Source organism: Amblyraja radiata, chromosome 7 (assembly GCF_010909765.2).
Source record: "Amblyraja radiata isolate CabotCenter1 chromosome 7, sAmbRad1.1.pri, whole genome shotgun sequence".
In the NCBI taxonomy this organism is placed as follows: Eukaryota; Metazoa; Chordata; class Chondrichthyes; order Rajiformes; family Rajidae; genus Amblyraja; species Amblyraja radiata.
This window is the reverse complement of record NC_045962.1, coordinates 83,652,106-83,675,291: the sequence shown is the minus strand read 5'-3', so window position 1 is coordinate 83,675,291 and position 23,186 is coordinate 83,652,106. Positions and strand designations below refer to the sequence as shown.

Here is a 23,186-nt window from a genome sequence, read left to right as displayed (position 1 = left end):
AGACAAACCTGATGGGCCGCCGTGACGTGGGCCCTCCCGGCGCCTGCGGTGGAGGAGGAGGAGGGTCGGGCCGCCAGCAAGTTGGGTTGAGAGGGCAGCGGCGGCGGCGGCGGCACAAAGCGGGTGCGCACCCCGATCTCGCACAGTGTCCATTTACAGCGACCCGAGGCAGCGCTGCATCTTTTCTCTTTTTATAAATCTTTCGTTTTAAAATATATATATGTGGCAAATAAAGCGGTGCGTTCGCTTTAATGCAAAACCTCTCACCATCTCCGAACCTTTGGACCCGATGAAAAATCAATTTTGAACCATTTTGGGGAGAGAGAGAGAGAATTGTGTTTTTGTTTCACAAAAAAGAAGGAGGAAAATGCTCTTTGGTGCCTGAGGTTTTGCTCTCTACAATTCGTTGCCAATTGCTTTGAATCTGCAGAAGGACAACAAGGCAACAGCAGCAGCAGCAGAAATATAATAATATATAAAAGTCACATTTGTGGCTGCACATCTGTTACTGCTGGTAAATATGTAAAGGCTTGGTGTGCTGGCTATTGTTTGCATTCAGAGGGCCGTGAAGAGGAAGGTCAAGAGATGGTTTGCCGACAGAGGGCTGGAGTTGTTCTGCTGCTACCCGCTGCCTGATCGATGCGCCTCGGTGTTCTCTGTCTAGCAAGAGGCAGCCCCAGCCCCAGCCCCCACAGCGCTCCGCCCAGCCCAGCCCAGGCAGCCCGATCAATGGTCATATTTTCTTCCTCCTCTCCGCTGCCATAAGGATGGACGACTTCAAGAATCGTAACTACTTCCCAGTATGGAAAGGGAAAGGGTGAACATCGTGGCGAGACCATTCCTTGCAGGACGACCGAGGGCATCGGCTCCATGAATCATTGACTCTTGCGGATCATTGTTTTCTTCTTCAGTGGAATTAACTCGCGGGATCCAACTGTCTTTTGTATCGTTTTGTATCCAGGACTGTCAACTTTCAGTTTAAAGCAGTCAATGTTTGGATAAAGGCGACCGACTCCCCTGGGATATTTTTACAGCTGGATTTAATTGAAGAATCGCCTGTGCCCTGATACCAACGTGTAACATCCTCAGAACCAGAGGAATTTGAAGTTTAAAAAAAAAAAACAGCCACAAAAAGCAGGATTTGGAGGATTTGTTTTTGTGTGTTGTGTGTGTGGAGTGGAGGGGGACTGGCCTCGGCTGTTAATGGGATTGGGAAGACAGAGGTTTTGAGGAGGTGGGGAGAAATAGACTGTTCATAAGTTTGTTCACAAAGGTGATTGCAGATGCTGGGATCTTGAGCAAAAGTCACACACACAAACACAAGGGTGCTGGAGGAACTCGGCGGCTCAGACATTTGTGGCAGGGAAACGTAGAGTGTGTGTATGTGTGTAGGATGGCGAGGCAACTGAACGCGGCCTGAGCCGGAGAGTGGGAGCTGGTGGGGGTTTGGCAGACAAAAGGTTCGCTCTCCTTCTCTCTCTCCCCCCCTCTTCTCCTCTCCCCCTCCTCCTCCTCTCTCCCCCTCCGCCTCTCTCCCCCCCCCTCCTCCTCCTCTCTCCCCCCTCCTCCTCTACCACCCCCTCCTCTCTCCCCTTCTCTAATCCTCCTCCTCGCTCCCCCCCTTTCTCTTTCCCTCCTTATCTTTCCAGCCTACTCCCTTCCTCCTCTCTATTCTATCTCCTTTCCCTTTCTCCTAATTTCTCCCCCCCCCCCACTCTTTCTCTCCCCTCTCCCTTATCTTTTTCTCCATTTTATCTCTATCTTTCTCTCATTTTCCTTCTCCTCCTTTTCTCCCTCTCTCGTTCTCTCCCCCCTTCTCTCTCTCTCCCTCTCTCCCCCCCTCTCTATCTCCCCGGGACCATGTCTAGGGCTAACAGTGTGAGCCCGCCCGGTTTCGGAGTCCACCACCCGCGAGCCGCCGAGCACCGTGCGGCGTGGGCGGAGGGAGCCAACGGCGCGGCGACCTCGGCCCATTGCCGGGACAAGCGCTGGCGGGAGGACGGCGGACAAGGAGGCTTCGCGGCCAAGAGCTCCAGGATGAGCGTGAGGTCCAAGCCGGCTTGGCAGCAGGAGGAGAGGATGGGCTCTGCGGCGGCCGGGGGCAGCAGCGGCAACGTGGTGCGCCTGGACGGGGAGGTGAGACCCAGGTCGGTGGAGGTGGGACTGGAGGAGAGAGCCCACTCCAGGTTGGCCGATGGCAACTCCTCGGCCTCGGAGGTGGACCTCTCCTTCGTGGGCTGCAGCCAGGGACTCCTGCGTATCCTGCAGTCCAAGAAATTCCAGTCGAGGAAGCTGGAGCGGTTGTACCAGCGCTACTTCTTTCGGCTCAACCAGAGCAGCTTGACTATGTTGATGGCCGTTCTCCTCCTGCTCTGCGTCGTCATGTTGGCTTTCTACTGCGCCGCCGGCGGCAAAGAGGTGGCCTACCTTGTGATCCTGGGCTCCTCCGTCTTCCTCAACCTGCTCCTGATCGTCCTCTGCAACCGCAACGCCTTCCACCAGGACCACATGTGGCTCATCTGCTACCTTCTGGTGGTGATCATGTTGGCCGTGGAGAGCGTGGGGGTCATCCAGATGGAGCCCCGCGCCGCCTCCGAGGGCGTCTGGTGGACCGTGTTCTTCATCTACATCATCTACACCTTGCTGCCCATCCGCATGCGAGCGGCCGTGATCAGTGGCATCCTCCTCTCCGCCATCCACCTGGGCATCTCCTGGACGAGGAACCTGGTCGATTCCTTCCTGTGGAAGCAGGTAAGATCCATTGGCTTCATGGTTCCAATGTTTATTTTCCATTGTGACTGAACTCTTTGGACCTGTTAGGACTTGTAATCTTCTTGGTGTCAGTGTTCTCTTCCTCACCGTTGTAATGCAATGCAACAATTAAGGCAAACATTGGCTTAGGGTGAGATCAAACCTATTGGGAATGACCTCTCCAACAATCTCTCCCCAATTCAGGGAGAAACATCTTCCAGTTCTTGGTTTGCTTTTGTCATTACGACTTAGTCCTCGGACCTGTTAAGACTTTCAATCTTCTTGGTGTCAAGGTTCTCTCCCTTACCCTCGAGAGTCATAAAGTCCTTGGGTGATACTGTATGGAAACAGGCCCTTCGGCGTAACTTGCCCACACCGGCCAACATGTCCCAGTTGCACTAGTCCCATCTGCCAGCATTTGTTCCATATCCCTCCAAACCTGTTTAAAAAGGAACCGCAGATGCTGAAAAATCGAAGGTGCACAAAAATGCTGGAGAAACTCAGCGGGTGCAGCAGCATATATGGAGCGAAGGAAATGGGCAACGTTTCGGGTCTGAAGAAGGGTTTCGGCCCGAAACGTTGCCTATTTCCTTCGCTCCATAGATGCTGCTGCACCCGCTGAGTTTCTCCAGCATTTTTGTGTACCCTCCAAATCTGTCCTATCCATGTACCTGTCTAACTGCTTCTTAAATGTTGGGCTAGTCCCTGCCTCAACTACTTCCCCAAGCAGCTTGTTTCACACACCCACTACCCTTTGTGTGAAAATGTTACCCCTCAAATTCCTATTAAATCTTTTCCTCCTACACCTTAAACCTATGTCCTCTGGTCCTCGATTCCCCTACTCTGGGCACGAGACTCGGGACATTTACCCGATCTATTCCTCATGATTTTATACACCTCAATAAGATCACCCCTCATCCTCCTGTGCTTCAAGGAATAGAGTCCCAGCCAACTCAACGTCTACCTATAGCTTAGACCCTCTTGTCAATAGACAATAGGTGCAGGAGTAGGCATTTCGGCACTTCGAGCCAGCACCGCCGTTCAATGTGATCATGGCTGATCATCCTTATTCAGTACCCCGTTCCTGCCTCCTCCCCATATCCCCTGACTCTGCTATTTTTAAGAGCCCTGTCTAGCTCTCTAGTCCTGGGAACATCCTCGTAAACATTCCTTGTAATGCAATAGCATTAATTAAGCCAACCGCTGGCTTTGGGTGAGATAAAAAGCCATTGGGAATGGTCCTACCAATAATGTGGCAAACATTGGCTTAGGGTGAGCTTAAAAAAGCCATTGGATATGGTCCCACCAACATTCTGGCCCCATTTCAGGATCACCATTTGCTTCCAGCTGTTGGCTTGTCTCTAGTGGACTGAGGATGTAAAAAAATTGTGAATTCTTGCACTTTCGATCCTCTCGGTGTCAAGCTTCTGACCCTTACTTTGTGGTCGAATGGGAAGTAGGTAATAGGGAATAGACACAAAGTGCTGGAGTAACTCAGCGGGACAGGCAGCATCTCTGGATAGAAGGAATGGGTGACGTTTCAGGTCGAGAGAAGGGTCTCAACCCGAAATGTCACCTACTCCTTCTATCCAGAGATGCCGCCTGTCCCGCTGAGTTACTCCAGCATTTTGTGTCTATCCCGTTTTAAAACAGCATCTGCAATTCCTTCCTACACGTAGGTACTAGGGGAAGTGGATGTTGAAGGGATGGTCTGGTTGGAACCCATTTGTATGTAATGGGGAAACAATTCTGTGGCGCTGCCTACAATCTACAGGGGAGCTGGTGTATGGCACAGGAACTCTGGTGTCAAGCGCAAATAGACACATAGAAACATAGAAAATAGGTGCAGTAGTAGGCCGTTCGGGCCAGCACTGCCAATATGATCATCTTAAATCAGTACCCCGTTCCTGCTTTTTTCCCCATATCCCTTGATTCCTTTAGCCCTAAGAGCTAAGTCTGACTCTCTCTTAAAAACACCCAGTGAATTGGCCTCCACTGCCCTCCGTGGCAGAGAATTCCACATATCTCATTCATAGCAAATTCATAGCAAAAGGATTTGAGTATAGGAGCAGGGAGGTTCTACTGCAGTTGTACAGGGTCTTGGTGAGACCACACCTGGAGTATTGCGTACAGTTTTGGTCTCCTAATCTGAGGAAGGACATTCTTGCCATAGAGGGAGTGCAGAGAAGGTTCACCAGACTGATTCCTGGGATGTCAGGACTTTCATATGAAGAAAGACTGGATAGACTCGGCTTGTACTCGCTAGAATTTAGAAGATTGAGGGGGGATCTTACAGAAACGTACAAAATTCTTAAGGGGTTGGACAGGCTAGATGCAGGAAGATTGTTCCCGATGTTGGGGAAGTCCAGAACAAGGGTCACAGTTTAAGGATAAGGGGAAATCATTTAGGACCGAGATGAGAAAAACATTTTTCACACAGAGAGTGGTGAATCTCTGGAATTCTCTGCCACAGAAGGTAGTTGTGGCTAAAGGTATCAGGGGATATGGAGAGAAGGCAGGTATAGGATACTGAGTTGGATCATCAGCCATGATCATATTGAATGGCGGTGCAGGCTCGAAGGGCCGAATGGCCTACTCCTGTACCTATTTTCTATGTTTCTATGTATCGTAGATTCACAACTCTCTGGGTGGAAAAAGTTTTTCCTCACCTCGGTGCTAAATGACCTACCCCATAGTCTTAAACTGTGAGCCCTGGTTCTGGACTCCCCCAACACGGGGAGCATTTTTCCTGCAAAACATTTTGTCCTGCCCTGCCTCCTGCTTGTGTTCTTGTTCTTCTGTTTACGGTAATTACTTTGGACGGTATGACTCAATAGTCCTGTAAACACACGGCGTGGAACTGTTGAGGGGAGGGTGTGCTGGCCATTGTTACAAGCAGGGCTAACCGCACTCCTCCCAAGGCCGTTTACAAACCCCAGTCGTTGCCTCATGCCACATCCCTGTAGTCTAGGCATGTCGGCAAATGGTTTCTGCCAACATTGGCTGGTCTTCCAACTGTTGAGTTAGACTCCATGAGATCAAGAGGGCACAGCCTCAGAACGTTTGGACCTCAAGGGGTCCAAATGACAATAAATTGAATTGTATTGTATTGTATTGTAAAAGGATGTAACTTTAGAAAGGAGATGAGGTGGATTTTCTTTAGCCAGAGGGTGGTGAATCTGTTGTTAATTGGCTTTGGTAAAACATTCTTAATTGCCCCAGTGTGTAGGTTATTGCTAGTATACTGGTCGGCATGGACTCGGTGGGCCAAAAGGCCTGTTTATCTTCTGTAGACTCCCTGCCTCTTCAACATTACCCGTCCCTCCATTTATCCATGTTCTCCAGAGATGCTGCCTGACCTTTAGTTCTTTAGACTAGTCAGAGGGTGGTGAATCAATGGAATTCATTGCCACAGAAGGCTGTGGAGGCCAAATTAATGAATATTTTGTAAGGAGGAGATTGACAGATTCTTGATTAGCACGGGTGCCATGGTTTTATGGGGAGAAGGCAGGAGAATGGTGTTGAGAGGGAATGATAGATCATCCCTGATTGAATGGTGGAGTAGACCTGATGGGCCGATTGGCCAAATTCTGCTCCTATAACATGGGTTCAGGGGAAAAAACCCTCATTGTGCAAAGACGTAAAGAGGTTATCCTTTTGTGCATGTGGGTTGGCAAGGGATTGATGTCAAAACAGCGAGGAGTTGCCTCTTGCTTCTGCTGCGTTACGGGTGAGCCCTGTGGTTGTTGGGGGTGAGTGAGATGCTCTTCATAAAGGGGGCTTTGCCTGTTATTAGGGCACGTTTATACAACAAAAACTATTGTGCTCAATCTCCTGCTCAACCTGTGATAGGAGCAGAATTAGGCCTTTCGGCCCATCAAGTCTACTCCGATATTCAATCATGGCTGATCTATCTCTCCCTCCTAACCCCATTCTCCTGCCTTCTCCCCATAACCCCTGACACTCGTACTAATCAAGAATCTAACTATCTCTGCCTTAAAAATACCCAATGATGACCTCCACAGCCTTCTGTGGCAACAAATTCCACAGATTCACTACCCTCTGACTAAAGAGATTCCTCCTCGTCTTCCTAAAGGAAGGTCCATTTATTCTGAGGCGATGACCTCTGGTCCTAGACTCATCCACTGGGGGAAACATCCTCTCCACATGCACTCTTTCCAAGTCTTTCCAAATCTGTGGATGAGGGACTGCGAGTTACTCCATTATACTGGCTTATAATGGATGTCTTCACTTGGTTCAAGGGCTATCATAGTCAAGTACACCCACATCTGCTGATGGGGATGGTGTGTAACTTCAAGGGGCAAGTCTTGTGTCTTCTCCCCATAACCTCCCGACGCCCGCAACGCACATTCCAAACTAGGGCAATAGACAATAGGTGCAGGAGTAGGCCATTTAGCCTTCGAGCCAGCACCGCCATTCACTGTGATCATGGCTGATCATCCCCAATCAGTACCCCGTTCCTGCCTTCTCCCCATATCCCCTACTCCGCTATTTTTAAGAGCCCTATCTAGCTCTCTCTTGAAAGCATCCAGAGAACCTGCCTCCACCGCCCTCTGAGGCAGAGAATTCCACAGACTCGCCACTCTCTGTGGGGGGAAAAGTGTTTCCTCATCTCAGTTCTATATGGCTTACTCAGCCATGATCATATTGAATGGCGGTGCAGGCTCGAAGGGCCGACTGGCCTACTCCTGCACCTAGTTTCTATGTTCCTTACTCCTTATTCTTAAACTGTGGCCCCTGGTTCTGGACTCCCCCAACATCGGGAACATGTTTCCTGCCTCTAGTGTGTCCAAGCCCTTGACAATCTTCGTTAAGGGCGACCAACAAACTCTGCTTTAGGCAGGGTGTTTCAACCATGTGGCCGTCATAGACCAGACCTGCGTCCACATAATGTATTCTGTGGCCCTTTGTCGATGCCTGACATTGTTGCTTCCTCCTCCGTCAGTCTCGGGGCTCCCCTGTTATCTTTGAGGCCACCCCTGACTCTGCAACAAAAAAAATGTTTTGCGTGACCCATTGAAAATCGTTGTATTTAAATGCTTGCATTTTGCAGCATTCTCTCAGACTTGCCCTGGGTTCTATTCAAGAGATAAAGCTGAGCCATGCACTCATTTTACTGACAAAAGGGGAGAAGGCTCGATGTGCCGGAGCCCTGACATTCTTCCTGTCTTCCATTTCACGGTACAAAAAGAAAAACATCAACAATTATTTTTTTTTTTCCTTTCTCGCACAAACACAACCTCTTGCAGTTTTCTCATCGATCCCGACTATTATTTATTGTTGCTGATAGGTCTGAAATGATGCAATTTTCCCACATCTGTGTGTAGCAGCCTCCCTTGCTAAGGGCTGGGCACAAAGATGCTACAAAATGGTTTGTTGCATGTATTTAGTTTTCCCCCTTCTGTTGCAAAAACATCTCTTCGTCGGAATACCGTCTGAATGTGCTCTCGCCCGAGCTCGATCTTGCCAAAGCTCGATGCAATTTAAATGTTTTTGTTGCTGCAGTCTTATTGGAATTAAATAAAACAGTGTGAAATATCTAAACGCTGATGCTGATTCGGTTACTGGGTGAGCCATGTTGTGTTTCTTTGGTCTCTTTATGGTCCTGTTTGTAACTGGATTGGCTGAGATAAGCAACAATGAATGCCAATTGTTTAGTTTAGAGTCACAGATAGAGTGATACTGTGTGGACTTGCCCACACCGGCCAACGTGTCCCAGCTACACTAGTCCCACCTGCCATATCCCACTTGGTCCATATCCCTCCAAACCAGTCTTATCCGTGTACCTGTCTAACTGTTTCTTGAATGTTGGGATAGTCCCTGCCTCAACTACCTCCATACCCGCCACCCTTTGGGTGTAAAGGTTACCCCTCAGATTTCTATTAAATCTTTTCCCCTTCACCTTAAACCTATGTCCTCTAGGCCTCGATTCCCCTACTCAGGGGAAGAGACACGAGGCATCCACCCGATCTATTCCTCTCATGATTTTGTACACCTCTATAAGATCACCCCTCATCCTCCTGCGCTCCAGGGAATAGAATCCAAGCCTGCTCAACCTCTCCCTATAGTTTGCTCTGCCTATCAGCTCTCCCAATAGCTCAGCTACGCTAGCTTTAGTGTAGAGATGTAGCATGGAAACAGGCCCTTCGGCCCACCGGGTCCATGCTGACCATTCATTACTCCCTTGCGCTAATTTCTCATCGACTCCCTATGCACTGAGGGCCAATTATTTTTAACGAGGCCAATGAATGCACAAACCAGCGTGTCTTCGGGATGTGGGCGGAAACCAGACCACCCGGAGGAAACGCGCGCGGTCACAGGGAGAACGTGCAAACTCCGCACAGACAGCACCCGAGGTCAGGATCGAACCTGGATCTCTGCATTGTGAGAAATCGAGACTACCAGCTGTGCCACTCTGATGTTGTAGAAAGGGCGGCATGGTGGCGCAGCGGTAGAGCTGCTGCCTTACGGAGCCAGAGACCCAGGTTCAATCCTGACTACAGGCGCTTGTCTGTACGGAGATTGTACGTTCTCCCCGTGACCTGCATGGATTTTCCCCGGGATCTCCAGATTCCTCCCACACGCCAAAAAAAATGACGTGCAGGTTTGTAGGTTAATAGGCGGGGTATGATAGTAAATTGTCCCTAGTGTGTGTAGATTAGTGTTATTGTGCAGGGATTGCAGGCCGGCGCAGACTCGATGGGCCGAAGGGCATGTATCTGCGCTGTATCTCTAAACTAAACAAAAGAGAGGGAGAGATGTAATCTCACAGATGGATTCTGTGCAATATGTACCGAGATCCAGTTACAAAAGACAATAGATGCAGGAGTAGGCCGTTCGGCCCTTTGGGCCAGCACCGCCATTCAATGTGATCATGGCTGTTCAAGGCAAGGACTTGGTGGGCCGAATGGCCTGTTTCCGTGCTGTATCTCTAAACTATACTGTGTAGGTAATGTATTATTTTTCTAGTAGACATATTGGGCAGAGGCAAATGGAATCTTCTATATTTAATGATCTTATAGAGGTGTATAAAATTATGATGGGAATATATAGGGGTGAATGCACATGGTATTTTACTAGGGGGAATCATAAAAAGAGGACATGTTTATGGTGACAGGGGTAAGATTTAATAGGAATCTTAGGGGCAACGTTTTCACACAGACACTGGTGGTGGTTGTATGGAACGAGATGCCAGAGGAGGTAGTTGAGGAAGAAGTTAGCAAAGAACTAGGACAAAAGGACAACGGATGCACCTTTAGAGAGGAGATAGAAACATAGAAAATAGGTGCAGCAGTAGGCCATTCGGCCCTTCGAGCCTGCACCGCCATTCAATATGATCATGGCTGATCATCCAACTCAGTATCCTGTACCTGCCTTCTCTCCATACCCCCTGATCCCTTTAGCCACAAGGGCCACATCTAACTCCCTCTTAAATATAGCCAATGAACTGGCCTCAACTACCTTCTGTGGCAGAGATGAGGAATTTCTTTTAGTTGGAGGGTGGTGAATCTGTGGAATTCATTCCCACAGATGGCTGTGGAGGCCAAGTCGATGGATATTTTTTAGAGCGGAGATTGACGGTTTCTCGATTAGTAACGGCGTCGAAGGTTACGGGGAGAAGGCAGGGGAATGGGGATGAGAGGCAGAAACTGATCAGCCATGATTGAATGGTGGAGCGGACTTGATGGGCCGAATGTTCCAATTCTGCTCCTATGTCTTACGATCTTATAGTTGAGGCAAATACCAGAGCAGAATTTACAAGGAACATGGGCAGGTGCATAGATAGTACATTTTCAGTGGGATATGGGCCAAACACGGGCCACTGGGACTAGCTTAGATAGGGCCATCTTGGTCAGCATGGGTCGAAGGCCCTGTTTCTGTGCTGTATGCCTCTTAATTAATTTGATTTCTGGAACACCATTTTTAAAAACATTTTGATTAAAATCCTTTTTAAAATGATAAACCTTGGTCTGGTGTACTCTTGGCTCCTCATTCCCCAGTTTTAAATGGAGTTCTGGCATCATTAAGCAAATGCCTCATTAGTGGTATTAAATGTCTGGCCACTAATGTCGGAAAGGATTTTTTTTGTTTAAGATGAAGTGCACTCCCAAGGTGTAGCTTGCAAGACGAGTTTAGTGTACAGTAGTTTAGCGATACAGCGCGGAAACAGGCCCTTCGGCCCATCGAGTCCGCTCTGACCAGCGATCCCCGCACACTAACACTACCCTACACACACAAGGGACAATCTTTACATTTGTACCAAGCCAATTAACCTACAAACCTGTACGTCTTTGGAGTGTGGGAGGAAACCGAAGATCTCGGAGAAAACCCACGCGGTCACGGGGAGAACGTACAAACTCTGTATAGACAGCACCTGTAGTCGGGATCGAACCCGGGTCTCCGGCGCTGCAAGCGCTGTAAGGCGTTCTGTTTCCCCCCCCCCCCCCCCCCCCACCCCCACCGCAAGGTAACAATGAAGTACCTGGGCCCCCCCCCCCCCCCCCCCCTCCCACACTCGACATTTATTGACTTACCCAAGCGCAGTTGTGAGAAAGGCAGGTCTGGTGGCTGGCTGTGGGGCCCGGTGCCACGGCAGGTTGCCATGGCAACCCCATCTCTGCTCCTGTCTCTCTCTCTCTCTCTCCCCCGAATCCTGCAGCAGAATAGGCCCGATCCTTTCTTGACTCGGGATGTGTGGGCGAGTATTTATGATATTAATGGGGAGCGGAGGAGGTTGGAGAGAGGGGGTGGAGGAATACCGTGACTGTCAGGTCAATATACGAGACTGAGGAAGAGGGAGAGGATTAGATATGGAGAAAAAAAAGAAGCCCCGTTAAATTTGATTAAATAAAATATAATTCTGGATGTCCTCATCGAATGCTTTGGGTTTTATTTTCCCTGTTTCTTCCAGTACGTGCACATCAGTCTTTTCTTTCATCTGGTCGCTGGGGCACGGCACAATGGCGCTGCGGGTAGAGCTGCTGCCTCACAGCGCCAGAGACACAGGTTCAATCCCGACCTCTGGTGCCGCCTGTGTGGAGTTTGCACGTTCTCCCTGTGACCGCATGGGTTTTCTCGTTCATAAGTGCATGAGACATAGGAACAGAATCAGGCCGTTCGGCCCATTGAATCTACAGTACTCTGCTGTTCAATCATGTCTGGTCTATCTTTCCCTCTCAACCCCATTCTCCTGCCTTCACCCCAGAACCCTTGAGACCTCAACTAATTAACCAGGTGCTCCGGCTTCCTCCCAAATATGTGCGCGGGGTTTGTAGGTTAATTGGCCCTCTGTAAATTGCCCCAAGATAGTGGGGTAACATAGACCTAGTCTACCGGTGGGCCAATGGTCGTGTTTCCATGCTGTATCTCTAAATTTAAAACATGCCATCAAAGAATTAATTGTACTAACGATATAAGCTTTCGGCACATTGGCCTTCATCAGTCAGAGTATTGAGTATAGAAGTTGGGAGCTCATGTTACAGTTGTACAAGACATCGGTGAGGCCACATACCAAGGTTCACAAGTTATAGGAGTAGATTTAGGCCAATCGGCCAATCGAGTCTACTCCGCCATTCAATCATGGCTGATCTCTGCCTCCTAATCCCATTTTCCTGCCTTCACCCCATAACCCTTGGCACCCGTTCTAATCAAGAATTTGCCTATCTCTGCCTTAAAAATATTCACTGACTTGGCCTCCACAGCCCACTGCGGCAAAGAATTCCACAGATTAACTACCCTCTGACTAAAGATGTTCCTTCTCGCCTCCTTTCTAAAAGAGCACCCTTTAATTTTGAAGCTATGACCTCTGGTCCTAGACTCTCCCACCAGTGGAAACATCTTCTCCACATCCACTCTATCTATGCCTTTTATTATTCTGTACATTTGGAGTTTAGTATTTGTGTTCATTTAGAGTATTGTGTTCAGTTTTGGCCACCGTGTTATAGGACAGATGTTGTCAAGCTTGAAAGAGTGCAGAGAAGATTTACGAGGACTCGAGGGCCTGAGCTACAGGGAGAGGTTGAGCAGGCTAGGACTTTATTCCTTGGAGCACAGGAGGATGAGTGGTGATCTTTTAAATCTTATAGAAGTGTACAAAATCGTGAGAGGAATAGATCGGGTAAAAGCACAGAGTCTCTTGCCCAGAGTAGGGGAATCGATAATTCCAGAACCAGGGGCCACACAGTTTAAGAATAAGGGGTAAGCCATTTAGAACGGAGACGAGAAAACACTTTTTCTCACAGAGAGTGGTGAGTCTGTGGAATTCTCTGCCTCAGAGGGCGGTGGAGGCAGGTTCTCTAGATGCTTTCCAGAGAGAGCTAGATAGGGCTCTTAAAGATAGCGGAGTCGGGGATATGGGGAGAAGGCAGGAACGGGGTACTGATTGGGGATGATCAGCCATGATCACATTGAATGGCGGTGCAGGATCGAAGGGCCAAATGGCCTACTCCTGCACCTATTGTCTATTGATAACCAGAGGACATAAGTATAAGGCGGGGGGGGGGGAAGATTTAATAGGGGCCTGAGGAGTAACGTTTATTCACACAAAGGGTTGTGGGGTGTATGGAACGAGCTGCCAGAGGAGATAGTTGAAGCAGGGACCATCGCAACATTTAAGAAACATTTAGACACGTTTAGCTGCTCCTCGACCTACGATGGGGTTACGTTCCGATAAACCTATCGTAAATCGAAAGTATCGCAAGTCGACAACAACGGATTAAGTACAATTTGATCATGTGACTGGAAGTGAGCCACGGCTCGCTGTCGTTTCCCAGCCTTTGCACCAGCGTACAGTCGAAATATCGTAAATCGTGGCACATCTGTACACGGATAGAACAGGTTTGGAGGGAAATGTTCCAAAGGTAGGAACGTGGTGGGACTAGTGTCGATGGTGCATGTTGGTCGGCGTGGGCAGGTTGAGCCAATGGACCCGTTTTCACGCTGTATCACTCAACGTGGAATGCTGGCATTCGATCCAATTTGAGATACCAGCTACCAAGACAGATGTGTACAGCAATTTGTTCTTCCCCCGCACAATTAAAGCATGGAATAATCTTCACCCTGCCATAGTTACAAGATCATGAGAGGAACAGGGCTCCTTGTATAGGGCTCTGGTGAGACCACATCTGGAGTATTGTGTACAGTTTTGGTCCCCTAATTTGAGGAAGGACATCCTTGTGATTGAGGCAGTGCAGCGTAGGTTCACGAGATTGATCTCTGGGATGGCGGGACTGTCATATGAGGAAAGATTGAAAAGACTAGGCTTGTATTCACTGGAGTTTAGAAGGATGAGGGGGTATCTTATAGAAACATATAAAATTATAAAAGGACTGGACAAGCTGGATGCAGGAAAAATGTTTCCAATGTTGGGCGAGTCCAGAACCAGGGGCCACAGTCTTAGAATAAAGGGGAGGTCATTTAAGACTGAGGTGAGAAAAAACTTTTTCACCCAGAGAGTTGTGAATTTATGGAATTTCCTGACACAGAGAGCAGTGGAGGCCAAGTCACTGGATGGATTTAAGATAGAGTTAGATAGAGCTCTAGGGGCTAGTGGAGCCAAGGGATATGGGGAGAAGGCAGGCACGGGTTATTGATAGGGGACGATCAGCCCTGATCACAATGAATGGCGGTGCTGGCTCGAAGGGCCGAATGGCCTCCTCATGCACCGATTTTCTATGTTTCTATGCAACGGGTAAAGGTGCAGGGTCTCTTGCCAAGAGTAGTGGAATCGAAAACCAAAGAACATAGGTTCAAGGTGAGGGGGGGAATGATCTAATAGAAACCTGAAGGGTAACTGTTTTACAGAAAGGATGATGGGTGTATGAAATGAGCTGCTGGAGGAGGTAGTTGAGGCAGGTACTATCATAATATTTAAGAGATGTTTGGATGAGTTTTGGATGAGATACAGGATAAGTTTTGAGGGATATCGGCTAAACACAGGCAGGAGCAAATAGTGGCGACGTTGGTGTGTGGCGTTGAGAGGGAAAAGTAGATCGGCCATGATCGTATGATGGTGCAGACTCGATGGGCTGAATGGCCTCTGCTGTTGGTTTAGACTTGCAGCACGGAAAATTGTAAATTGCCCCTGGTGTGTAGGATAGTATAAGTGTGCGGGGAATGCTGGCCGGTACGGAGTCGGTGGGCTCGAAGGGCCTGTTTCCGCGCTGAATCTCTAAACTGAACAGAACATACTAAATCTTTCCCCCCTTCACCTTAAACCCATGCCCTTGGCTCCGACTGCAGAGATTCTCAGAAGAGCAACGGAGAGAGATTGTCGAGAAGGTCAGAGTAACTTCTTAACCATAACCAAAGAAGAATGTTCCACTGAGTGGTAGACAAAGCAATCAGTGTCGAGCATCTCCAAATTAGGCTTCCACCAGAGGCATTGCAAGCTTCAAACTCCATCCCCCACCCAATTCTTCTCTGTGCAAGAACAAGATCCACTTGTGATATCCTCTCTCTAAGTATTTATCCGTAAGACAGAGGAGTGGTTGCAGTCGGATGCCGAGGTTACCAACCCATTCGGCAGCTCCTGATCTATCATTGTCAGTGATCTGAACGATAGATGTATTAATGGGGATCTTATAGAATCGTACAAAATTCTTAAGGGGTTGGACAGGCGTTGGCAGGAAGATTGTTCCCGATGTTGGGGAAGTCCAGAACAAGGGGTCACAGTTTAAGGATAAGGGGGAAATCGTTTAGGACCGAGATGAGGAAAACATTTTTCACACAGAGTGGTGAATCTGTGGAATTCTCTGCCACAGAAGGTAGTTGAGGCCAGTTCATTGGCTATATTTAAGAGGGAGTTAGATGTGGCCCTTGTGGCTAAAGGGATCAGGGGGTATGGAGAGAAGGCAGGTACAGGATACTGAGTTGGATGATCAGCCATGATCATATTGAATGGCGGTGCAGGCTCGAAGGGCCAAATGGCCTACTCCTGCACCTATTTTCTATGTTTCTATGTTTAATGCAAGAGAAGGCCTTCTGGCCCATCGGGTTCTGTCTAGATAACATTCCTAATATTGTCATCTTATCAGTCTGAAAATGGTCTCGACTTGAAATGTCCATTCCATCCACGGGTGCTGCCTGATCCGTTGAGTTCCTCCAGCACTTTGCTTTAAAAAAAAAAAAAAATTCCAGCATCTGCAGTTCCTTGTGTCTCACAATCCCAACATTCCCATTTCGCCTCTCATTATTTCCTTGCCTAATTCTTTCCCATAGCCCTATGCATGCTTTAGACTTTAGAGATGCAGCTATGGAAACAGCCCCTTCGGCCCACTGGGTCGACCATCGATCACCCCATACACTAGCACTGTAGTATACACTAGGGACAATTTACAAATGAACCTACAATTCTGTACGTCCTTGGAGTGTGGGAGGAAACCGGAGCACCCAGAGAAAACCCACGGGTGAACGTACAAACTCTGTGCAGACAGCGCCCGTGGTCAGGATCGAACTCAGTTCTCGAGCTCTGTAAGGCAGCAACTCTACTGCTATGTCACTGTGTTGCCTTCTTTCATTATTTTTGTTGTCGGCCTGTACAGCGGGTAATTTGCAGTAACCAGTTAATCTGCCAGCACCTCTTTGGATTTTGAAAGAAACCAGATCAGTAGAGTCTTTAGTCAGAGGGTGGTGAATCTGTGGAATTCATTGCCACAGACGGCTGTGGAGGCCAAGTTAACAGATATTGGTACGGTGGAGATTTTTAGGTTCTTGTTTAGTACGCCTGTCAGGGGTTTATGAGGGGGGGATCTTATAGAAACATATAAAATTATAAAAGGACTGGACAAGCTAGATGCAGGAAAATGTTCCCAATGTTGGGCGAGTCCAGAACCAGGAGCCACAGTTTTAGAATAATGGGGAGGTCATTTAAAACTGAGGTGAGAAAAAACTTTTTCACCCAGAGAGTTGTGAATTTGTGGAATTCCCTGCCACAGAGGGCAGTGGAGGCCAAGTCACTGGATGGATTTAAGAGAGAGTTAGATAGTGCGCTAGGGGCTAGTGGAATCAAGGGATATGGGGAGAAGGCAGGCCCGGGTTATTGATTGGGGACGATCAGCCCTGATCACAATGAATGGTGGTGCTGGCTCGAAGGGCCGAATGGCCTCCTCCTGCGCCTATTTTCTATGTTTCTATGTTATGGGATGAAGGCATGAGAATGAGATGGAGAGGGAAATAGATCAGCCATGATTGAACGGCAGAGTAGACTTGATGGGCTGAATGGCCTAACTTTACTCCTATGACTTACAAACTCATGAAGTTGCTGCTTTACAGCGCCAGCCACTTAAATACATAGTTCCCTGAAAGTGGAGTAGCAGGTAGATGGGGTGTAGAAAAGGCTATTGTCACGCGGGCCTTCATCAGTCGGGGAATTGACTATGGCGATTGCTACATTGTGTTGCAGTTGTACAAGACCCTGGTGAGGCCGTACTTGGGTTGTATTGTGTTTTGTTTAGGTCACCTTGCTGTAGGAACGATGCCATTGAGCTGGAAAGAGTGCGGAGATGATTTACGAAGATGGACTCGAAGGATTTATAGGGAGAGGTTGGGCAGGGTAGGACATTATTCCTTGGAGTGCAGGACGCTCAGCGTTCTTGGTTCTTGGTTTCCTGGTCCTCCAAAATATTCCAAATGGAATTTAAACTGGAGGTGGTGGAGGGAGGACTTAAGCCAGAAAGGGTTTTTGGGAAGAAAGAGCTACCTTAAATTTAGTTGCATCTGGTTGGGTAACTATGGCAGGGTGAAGATTATTCCATGCTTTAATTGTGCGGGGGAAGAACAAATTGCTGTACATATCTGTCTTGGTAGCTGGAATCTCAAATTGGATCGAATGCCAGCATTCCACGTTGAGCGATACAGCGTGGAAACGGGTCCATTGGCTCAACCTGCCCACGCCGACCAACATGCACCATCGACACTAGTCCCACCACGTTCCTACCTTTGGAACATTTCCCTCCAAACCTGTTCTATCCGTGTACAGATGTGCCACGATTTACGATATTTCGACTGTACGCTGGTGCAAAGGCTGGGAAACGACAGCGAGCCGTGGCTCACTTCCAGTCACGTGATCAAATTGTACTTAATCCGTTGTTGTCGACTTGCGATACTTTCGATTTACGATAGGTTTATCGGAACGTAACCCCATCGTAGGTCGAGGAGCAGCTAAACGTGTCTAAATGTTTCTTAAATGTTGCGATGGTCCCTGCTTCAACTATCTCCTCTGGCAGCTCGTTCCATACACCCCACAACCCTTTGTGTGAATAAACGTTACTCCTCAGGCTCCTATTAAATCTCCCCCCCCCCCCCCCCCCCCCCTCCTTATACTTGTGCCCTCTGGTTATCAATAGACAATAGGTGCAGGAGTAGGCCATTTGGCCCTTCGATCCTGCACCGCCATTCAATGTGATCATGGCTGATCATCCCCAATCAGTACCCCGTTCCTGCCTTCTCCCCATATCCCCGACTCCGCTGTCTTTAAGAGCCCTATCTAGCTCTCTCTGGAAAGCATCTAGAGAACCTGCCTCCACCGCCCTCTGAGGCAGAGAATTCCACAGACTCACCACTCTCTGTGAGAAAAAGTGTTTTCTCGTCTCCGTTCTAAATGGCTCACCCCTTATTCTTAAACTGTGTGGCCCCTGGTTCTGGAATTATCGATTCCCCTACTCTGGGCAAGAGACTCTGTGCTTTTACCCGATCTATTCCTCTCACGATTTTGTACACTTCTATAAGATTTAAAAGAACACCACTCATCCTCCTGTGCTCCAAGGATTAGAGTCCAGGCCCGCTCAACCTCTCCCTACACGTTCACTCCAGAAGATGACGTACCAAAGGATTGCTGCTCTGTTTCGGTGACACATTTCGGATGACGTGCTAATCTAAAGAAGTGTCCCGACCCAAAATGTCATCCATCCATGCCTTCCACAGATGCTGCCTGACCTGCTGAGTTACTCCAGCACCTTATGATCTACACAAATTTTAACGTCTGCAGTTCGCGTCTTGGTCATATGACGTAGGAGCAGAATTAGGCCACTCTGCCCATCAAGTCTGCTCTGTCATTGGATCACGGCTGATTTAATTCTTCCTCTCAACCCCATTCTCCTGCCTTCTCCCCATAACCTTTGACACATTTACTAATCAATACCTGTCAATCTACGCTATAAAAATACCCAATGCCCTCCACAGCCGTCTGTGGCAATGAATTGTATAGATTCACCACTCTCCAGCTAATTCATTCTGAAGGTACATCCTTTTATTCTGAGGCTGTGCCCTCTAGTCCTAGAATCTCCCACTAGTGGAAACATCCTTTATTTTGAGATACAGCGCAGAAACAGGAAACATGCGCCGACCAGCGATCCCCGCGCGCTTATACTATCCTTCACACACTAGAGACAATTTACAATTTTACCAAACCAATTAACCTACAAACCTGTACGTCTTTGGTGTGTGGGAGGAAACCGGAGATCCTGGAGAAAACCCACGCAGGTCACGGGGAGAACGTACAGTCTCCGTACAGACAGCACCCTTAGTCAGGATCGAACCCAGGTCTCTGGCGCTGTAAGGCAGCAACTCTACCGCTGTGCCACTGTGCCGCCATGTGTCCATGTCCACTCTATCCAGGCCTTTCATTATTCGGTAGGTTTCAATGAGATCCCCTTCATACTTCATAAACGCCATCAAACGCTCCTCGAACATTAACTCAATCATCGCCAGACTTCAGGAGGTGAATCTGTTTTTATCTGCCTCGTTGTTCTGTCTGTTTACTACCAGACTTGATTCCAATTTGGGAAATAGCCAAACCTTGAAAGACACAATAGAAGCGAAGAGATGAATGGGATACTTAAGTACCCCTGTGCTTTGATGCAGCTTACTACTGTCTTGAGCTGAGTCAAGCTTTTCCTGTGTTAATTCAGTCTGTTTCCATTGTTCCTACAGTCTGAGTCTACGCTCACTCTAACATTAAGGCAATGGTCATAAGGAGTAGAATTCGGCCCATCAAGTCTACTCCGCCATTCAATCATGGCTGATCTATCTCCCCCTCCTAACTGCATTCTCCTGCCTTCTCCCCATAACCCCATAACCCCTGACACCCGTACTCATCAAGAATCTATGTCTGAAGAAGGGTTTCGGTCCGAAACGTTGCCTATTTCCTTCGCTACATAGATGCTGCTGCACCCGCTGAGTTTCTCCAGCATTTCTGTGTATCTTCGATTTTCCAGCATCTGCAGTTCCTTCTTAAACACAAGATTCTATCTATCTCTGCCTTAAATGCATCCACTGACGTGGGACCCCAGTTATTAGAGGGGAAGTAGGGGGAGGGTTCATATGCAATAGGAGGAGAATTAGGCCATTCAGCCCATCAAGTCTACTCTGCCATTCAATCACAGCTGATCTTGCTCTTCCCCCCTCAGCCCCATTCTCCTGCCAAGGTACATGGAGAGGACAGGTTTGGAGGGATGTGGACCAAACGCAGGCAGGTGGGACTAGTGTAGCTGGGACCTGTTGGCCAGTGTGGGCAAGTTGGGTCTGTTTCCACGCTGTATCACTCTATGACTCTATCGAGGGTCTACTGTAAATTATACTTGTATTAAAAAAAAATCAGCACAGTAACGTGGTTGAGGAACTGAGCTGGAGAGGAGAACGTTGATAAGGAACCGATGATTGGAGGTAAGAGAGTTGATGGAGTTTCTACTGGTGACTTTTTCTTACCTCACTCGAATTTTAGAATCTGAAATGGCATCTAAGTATTAGCATGTCCTTCTTGTCTGTGCTAGAGTGAAACGCACCGTTATGTGAACTAATTATGCGTTGTGGTTGTACACTTGAAGTAGAGTCACAGTTCAGTCAACGTATGTTCTTGTACATGTATGTTTAGAGGATGTGCTGTTCTTTTAAAAATTCTGTCCTGGTTTCTAACACGCAACATGTGGTAAAATATGTTAACTGTTCCTACGGCTTCTCTTGCTCCTGGTTTTCAAGTCATCTTGCTCCTTAACTCAAGATATGCTGCCGATTTTGTTGTGTTCTCATTTCCTATCCATAGGGCAGATATCTCGAACCGAGAGGTTTTTTGATTTTTACACCACAGGTTTTTTTGTTCAGCGATCTGACCTCTATATTAGTCGAGAGAACCCAAAGTTCCCCTCCTTCATCTCCCCTGCCTATCCAAGCAACATCCCAACTAAGATGACCTCTCGACCATTTAAATGGAGCTCCAGGACTGGGAGGACCACATTGCCCGGGACTTCAATGACTCAAGAAGACTTTTCGTTAAATGGGTGACGTGCCAAGAACACCTTGTTCTTTTGTTCCTGTCTGTACAATGGGTGGTTCAGGTAAGTGCTACTCTTCTGAACACTCTTCTATGCGTTCCATCTTAAAGATTCTTACAATTAATATTGAAACGGAGTCTTAGAATCATTTTGTTTGATTAACAACCTCTTTTGAGAAGCAAGGAGAGGGAAGAATTACATTTCTCCTTACATTTCGTAAGACAGTGATCGCAACTTCTACTGAAGTGTGGGTGGCCGTTGGCTCGCTAGGAGCTCATCCGCCCTTTGACAGGTGTTGTTTTTGGTCCTGCTGGGGGTCCACAGCCCCCTCCTCACCTGGCAAACCAGGTGGGGGAGACGGTTTAGTCGCCGACTATCCGACCATGGAGTAGGTAGCACGGGATTACATGGTACCCATGGTGGGGGGAACTCCCCGCCCCCCCGACCTGACCTGTACAGCCTTCAACCCAATCCATCCATGCCAACTAAGAGGCCCCCATCTAAATTAGTCCCATTTGGCCCATATCTCTCTAAACCTTTCCCATCCATGTAGCTGTCTTTAGTTTTCTAGTTTAAGATATACAGCATGGAAACAGACCCATCGACCCACTGAGTCCACGCCGACCATCGATCACCCGTTCACACTAGTTCTATGTTATCCCCCTTTCTCGTCCACTCCCTACACACTAGGGGGAAACTTACAGAGGCCAATAAACCTACAAACCCGCAAGTCTTCGGGATGTGGGAGGAAGCCGGAGCAACCAGGGGAAACCAATGCATTCACAGGAAGAACATGCAAACTCCACACAGACAGCACCCGAGGTTGGGTTCAAACCGGGTCTCTTGTCACTGTGAGGCACCACTGTGCCACCCAAATATCTTTTACGTGTTGTTATAGTACCTGCCTCAACTACATGCAACTCGTTCCATGAACCCACCAGCCTCTGCGTGAAAATGTTGCCCAAAGTTCTAATACTGGGTGATGCAGAGGCAGAGTTACTGCCTTATACGTTCTCCCCGCGACCGCATGGGGTTTCTCCGAGATCTTCGGTTTCGTCCCACACTCCAAAGACGTACAGGTTTGTAGGTTAATTAGCTTGAAATGAATATAAATTGTCAGGAGAAGTATTAAAGACAATAGACAATAGGACAATAGACAATAGGTGCAGGAGTAGGTCATTTGGCCCTTCGAGCCAGCACCGCAATAAGGATAGTGTTAGTGTGCAGGGATCGCTGGTCGGTGCAGACTCGATGGGCCGAAGGGCCTGTTTCTGCGCTGTATCTCTAAACTGGTTGCGATTTGAATCTTTTAGCTGCATTAACAAATCAAATTGAACTATTATTGATTTTACTTCCCCTTCTAACAGTGACTAGAATTTTTTTCAATTGCAATTAATCTCAGTAATAGAATTACTTTTTTTTTGTCAGATTCTGGGCCTAGTCCTTGGGAGGCTCATAGTCACAGTTGTGTGTGTGTGTGTGTGTGTGTGTGACAGAAAGTAGTTTACTTTGGGAGGGAGCGGGTACTATATCTGTGTAGTCCCGTGAGCTATACATGTTACACTACACAGTGTTACATAGAAACATAGAAAATAGGTGCAGGAGTAGGCCATTCGGCCCTTCGAGCCTGCACCGCCATTCAATATGATCATGGTTGATCATCCAACTCAGTATCCTGTACCTGCCTTCTCTCCATACCCCCTGATCCCTTTAGCCTCAAGGGCCACATCTAACTCCCTCTTAAATATAGCCAATGAACTGGCCTCAACTACCTTCTGTGGCAGAGAATTCCAGAGATTTACTATTCTCTGTGTGAAAAATGTTTTTCTCATCTCGGTCCTTAAGGATTTCCCCTTTATCATTAAACTGTGACCCCTTGTCCTGGACTTCCCCAACGTCGGGAACAATCTTCCTGCATCTAGCCTGTCCAACCCCTTACGTAGCAGTCACGACACAAGCTTGGACCAATGTCAACTTCAATCTCCACCCCCCCACCTCCCCTGCCCGGAGGAATGAGGACAAAGGTAGCCTTGTTTAGTTTCGATTAGAGATACAGCACGGAAACAGGCCCTTCGGCCCACCGAGTCCGCACCGACTAGCGATTTCCCCACACGCTACCATTATTCTACACACACTCGGGACAATTTA

The 23,186-nt window shown here is 48.1% G+C and overlaps 1 protein-coding gene across 3 annotated transcripts in view; it reads left to right on the top strand.

Moving 5' to 3' along the window:
- Positions 1-1,789: 1,789 nt before the first annotated feature.
- The window catches only part of adcy5 (adenylate cyclase 5), a 266,316-nt gene continuing 244,919 nt past the window's right edge, over positions 1,790-23,186 (top strand). For all 3 annotated transcript variants that reach the window (XM_033024874.1, XM_033024873.1, XM_033024872.1), the window contains exon 1: positions 1,790-2,751. In XM_033024874.1, coding sequence (XP_032880765.1) covers positions 1,861-2,751 — 891 coding nt within the window. In that variant the 5' untranslated portion in view covers positions 1,790-1,860. The remainder of the gene's footprint in view (positions 2,752-23,186) is intronic.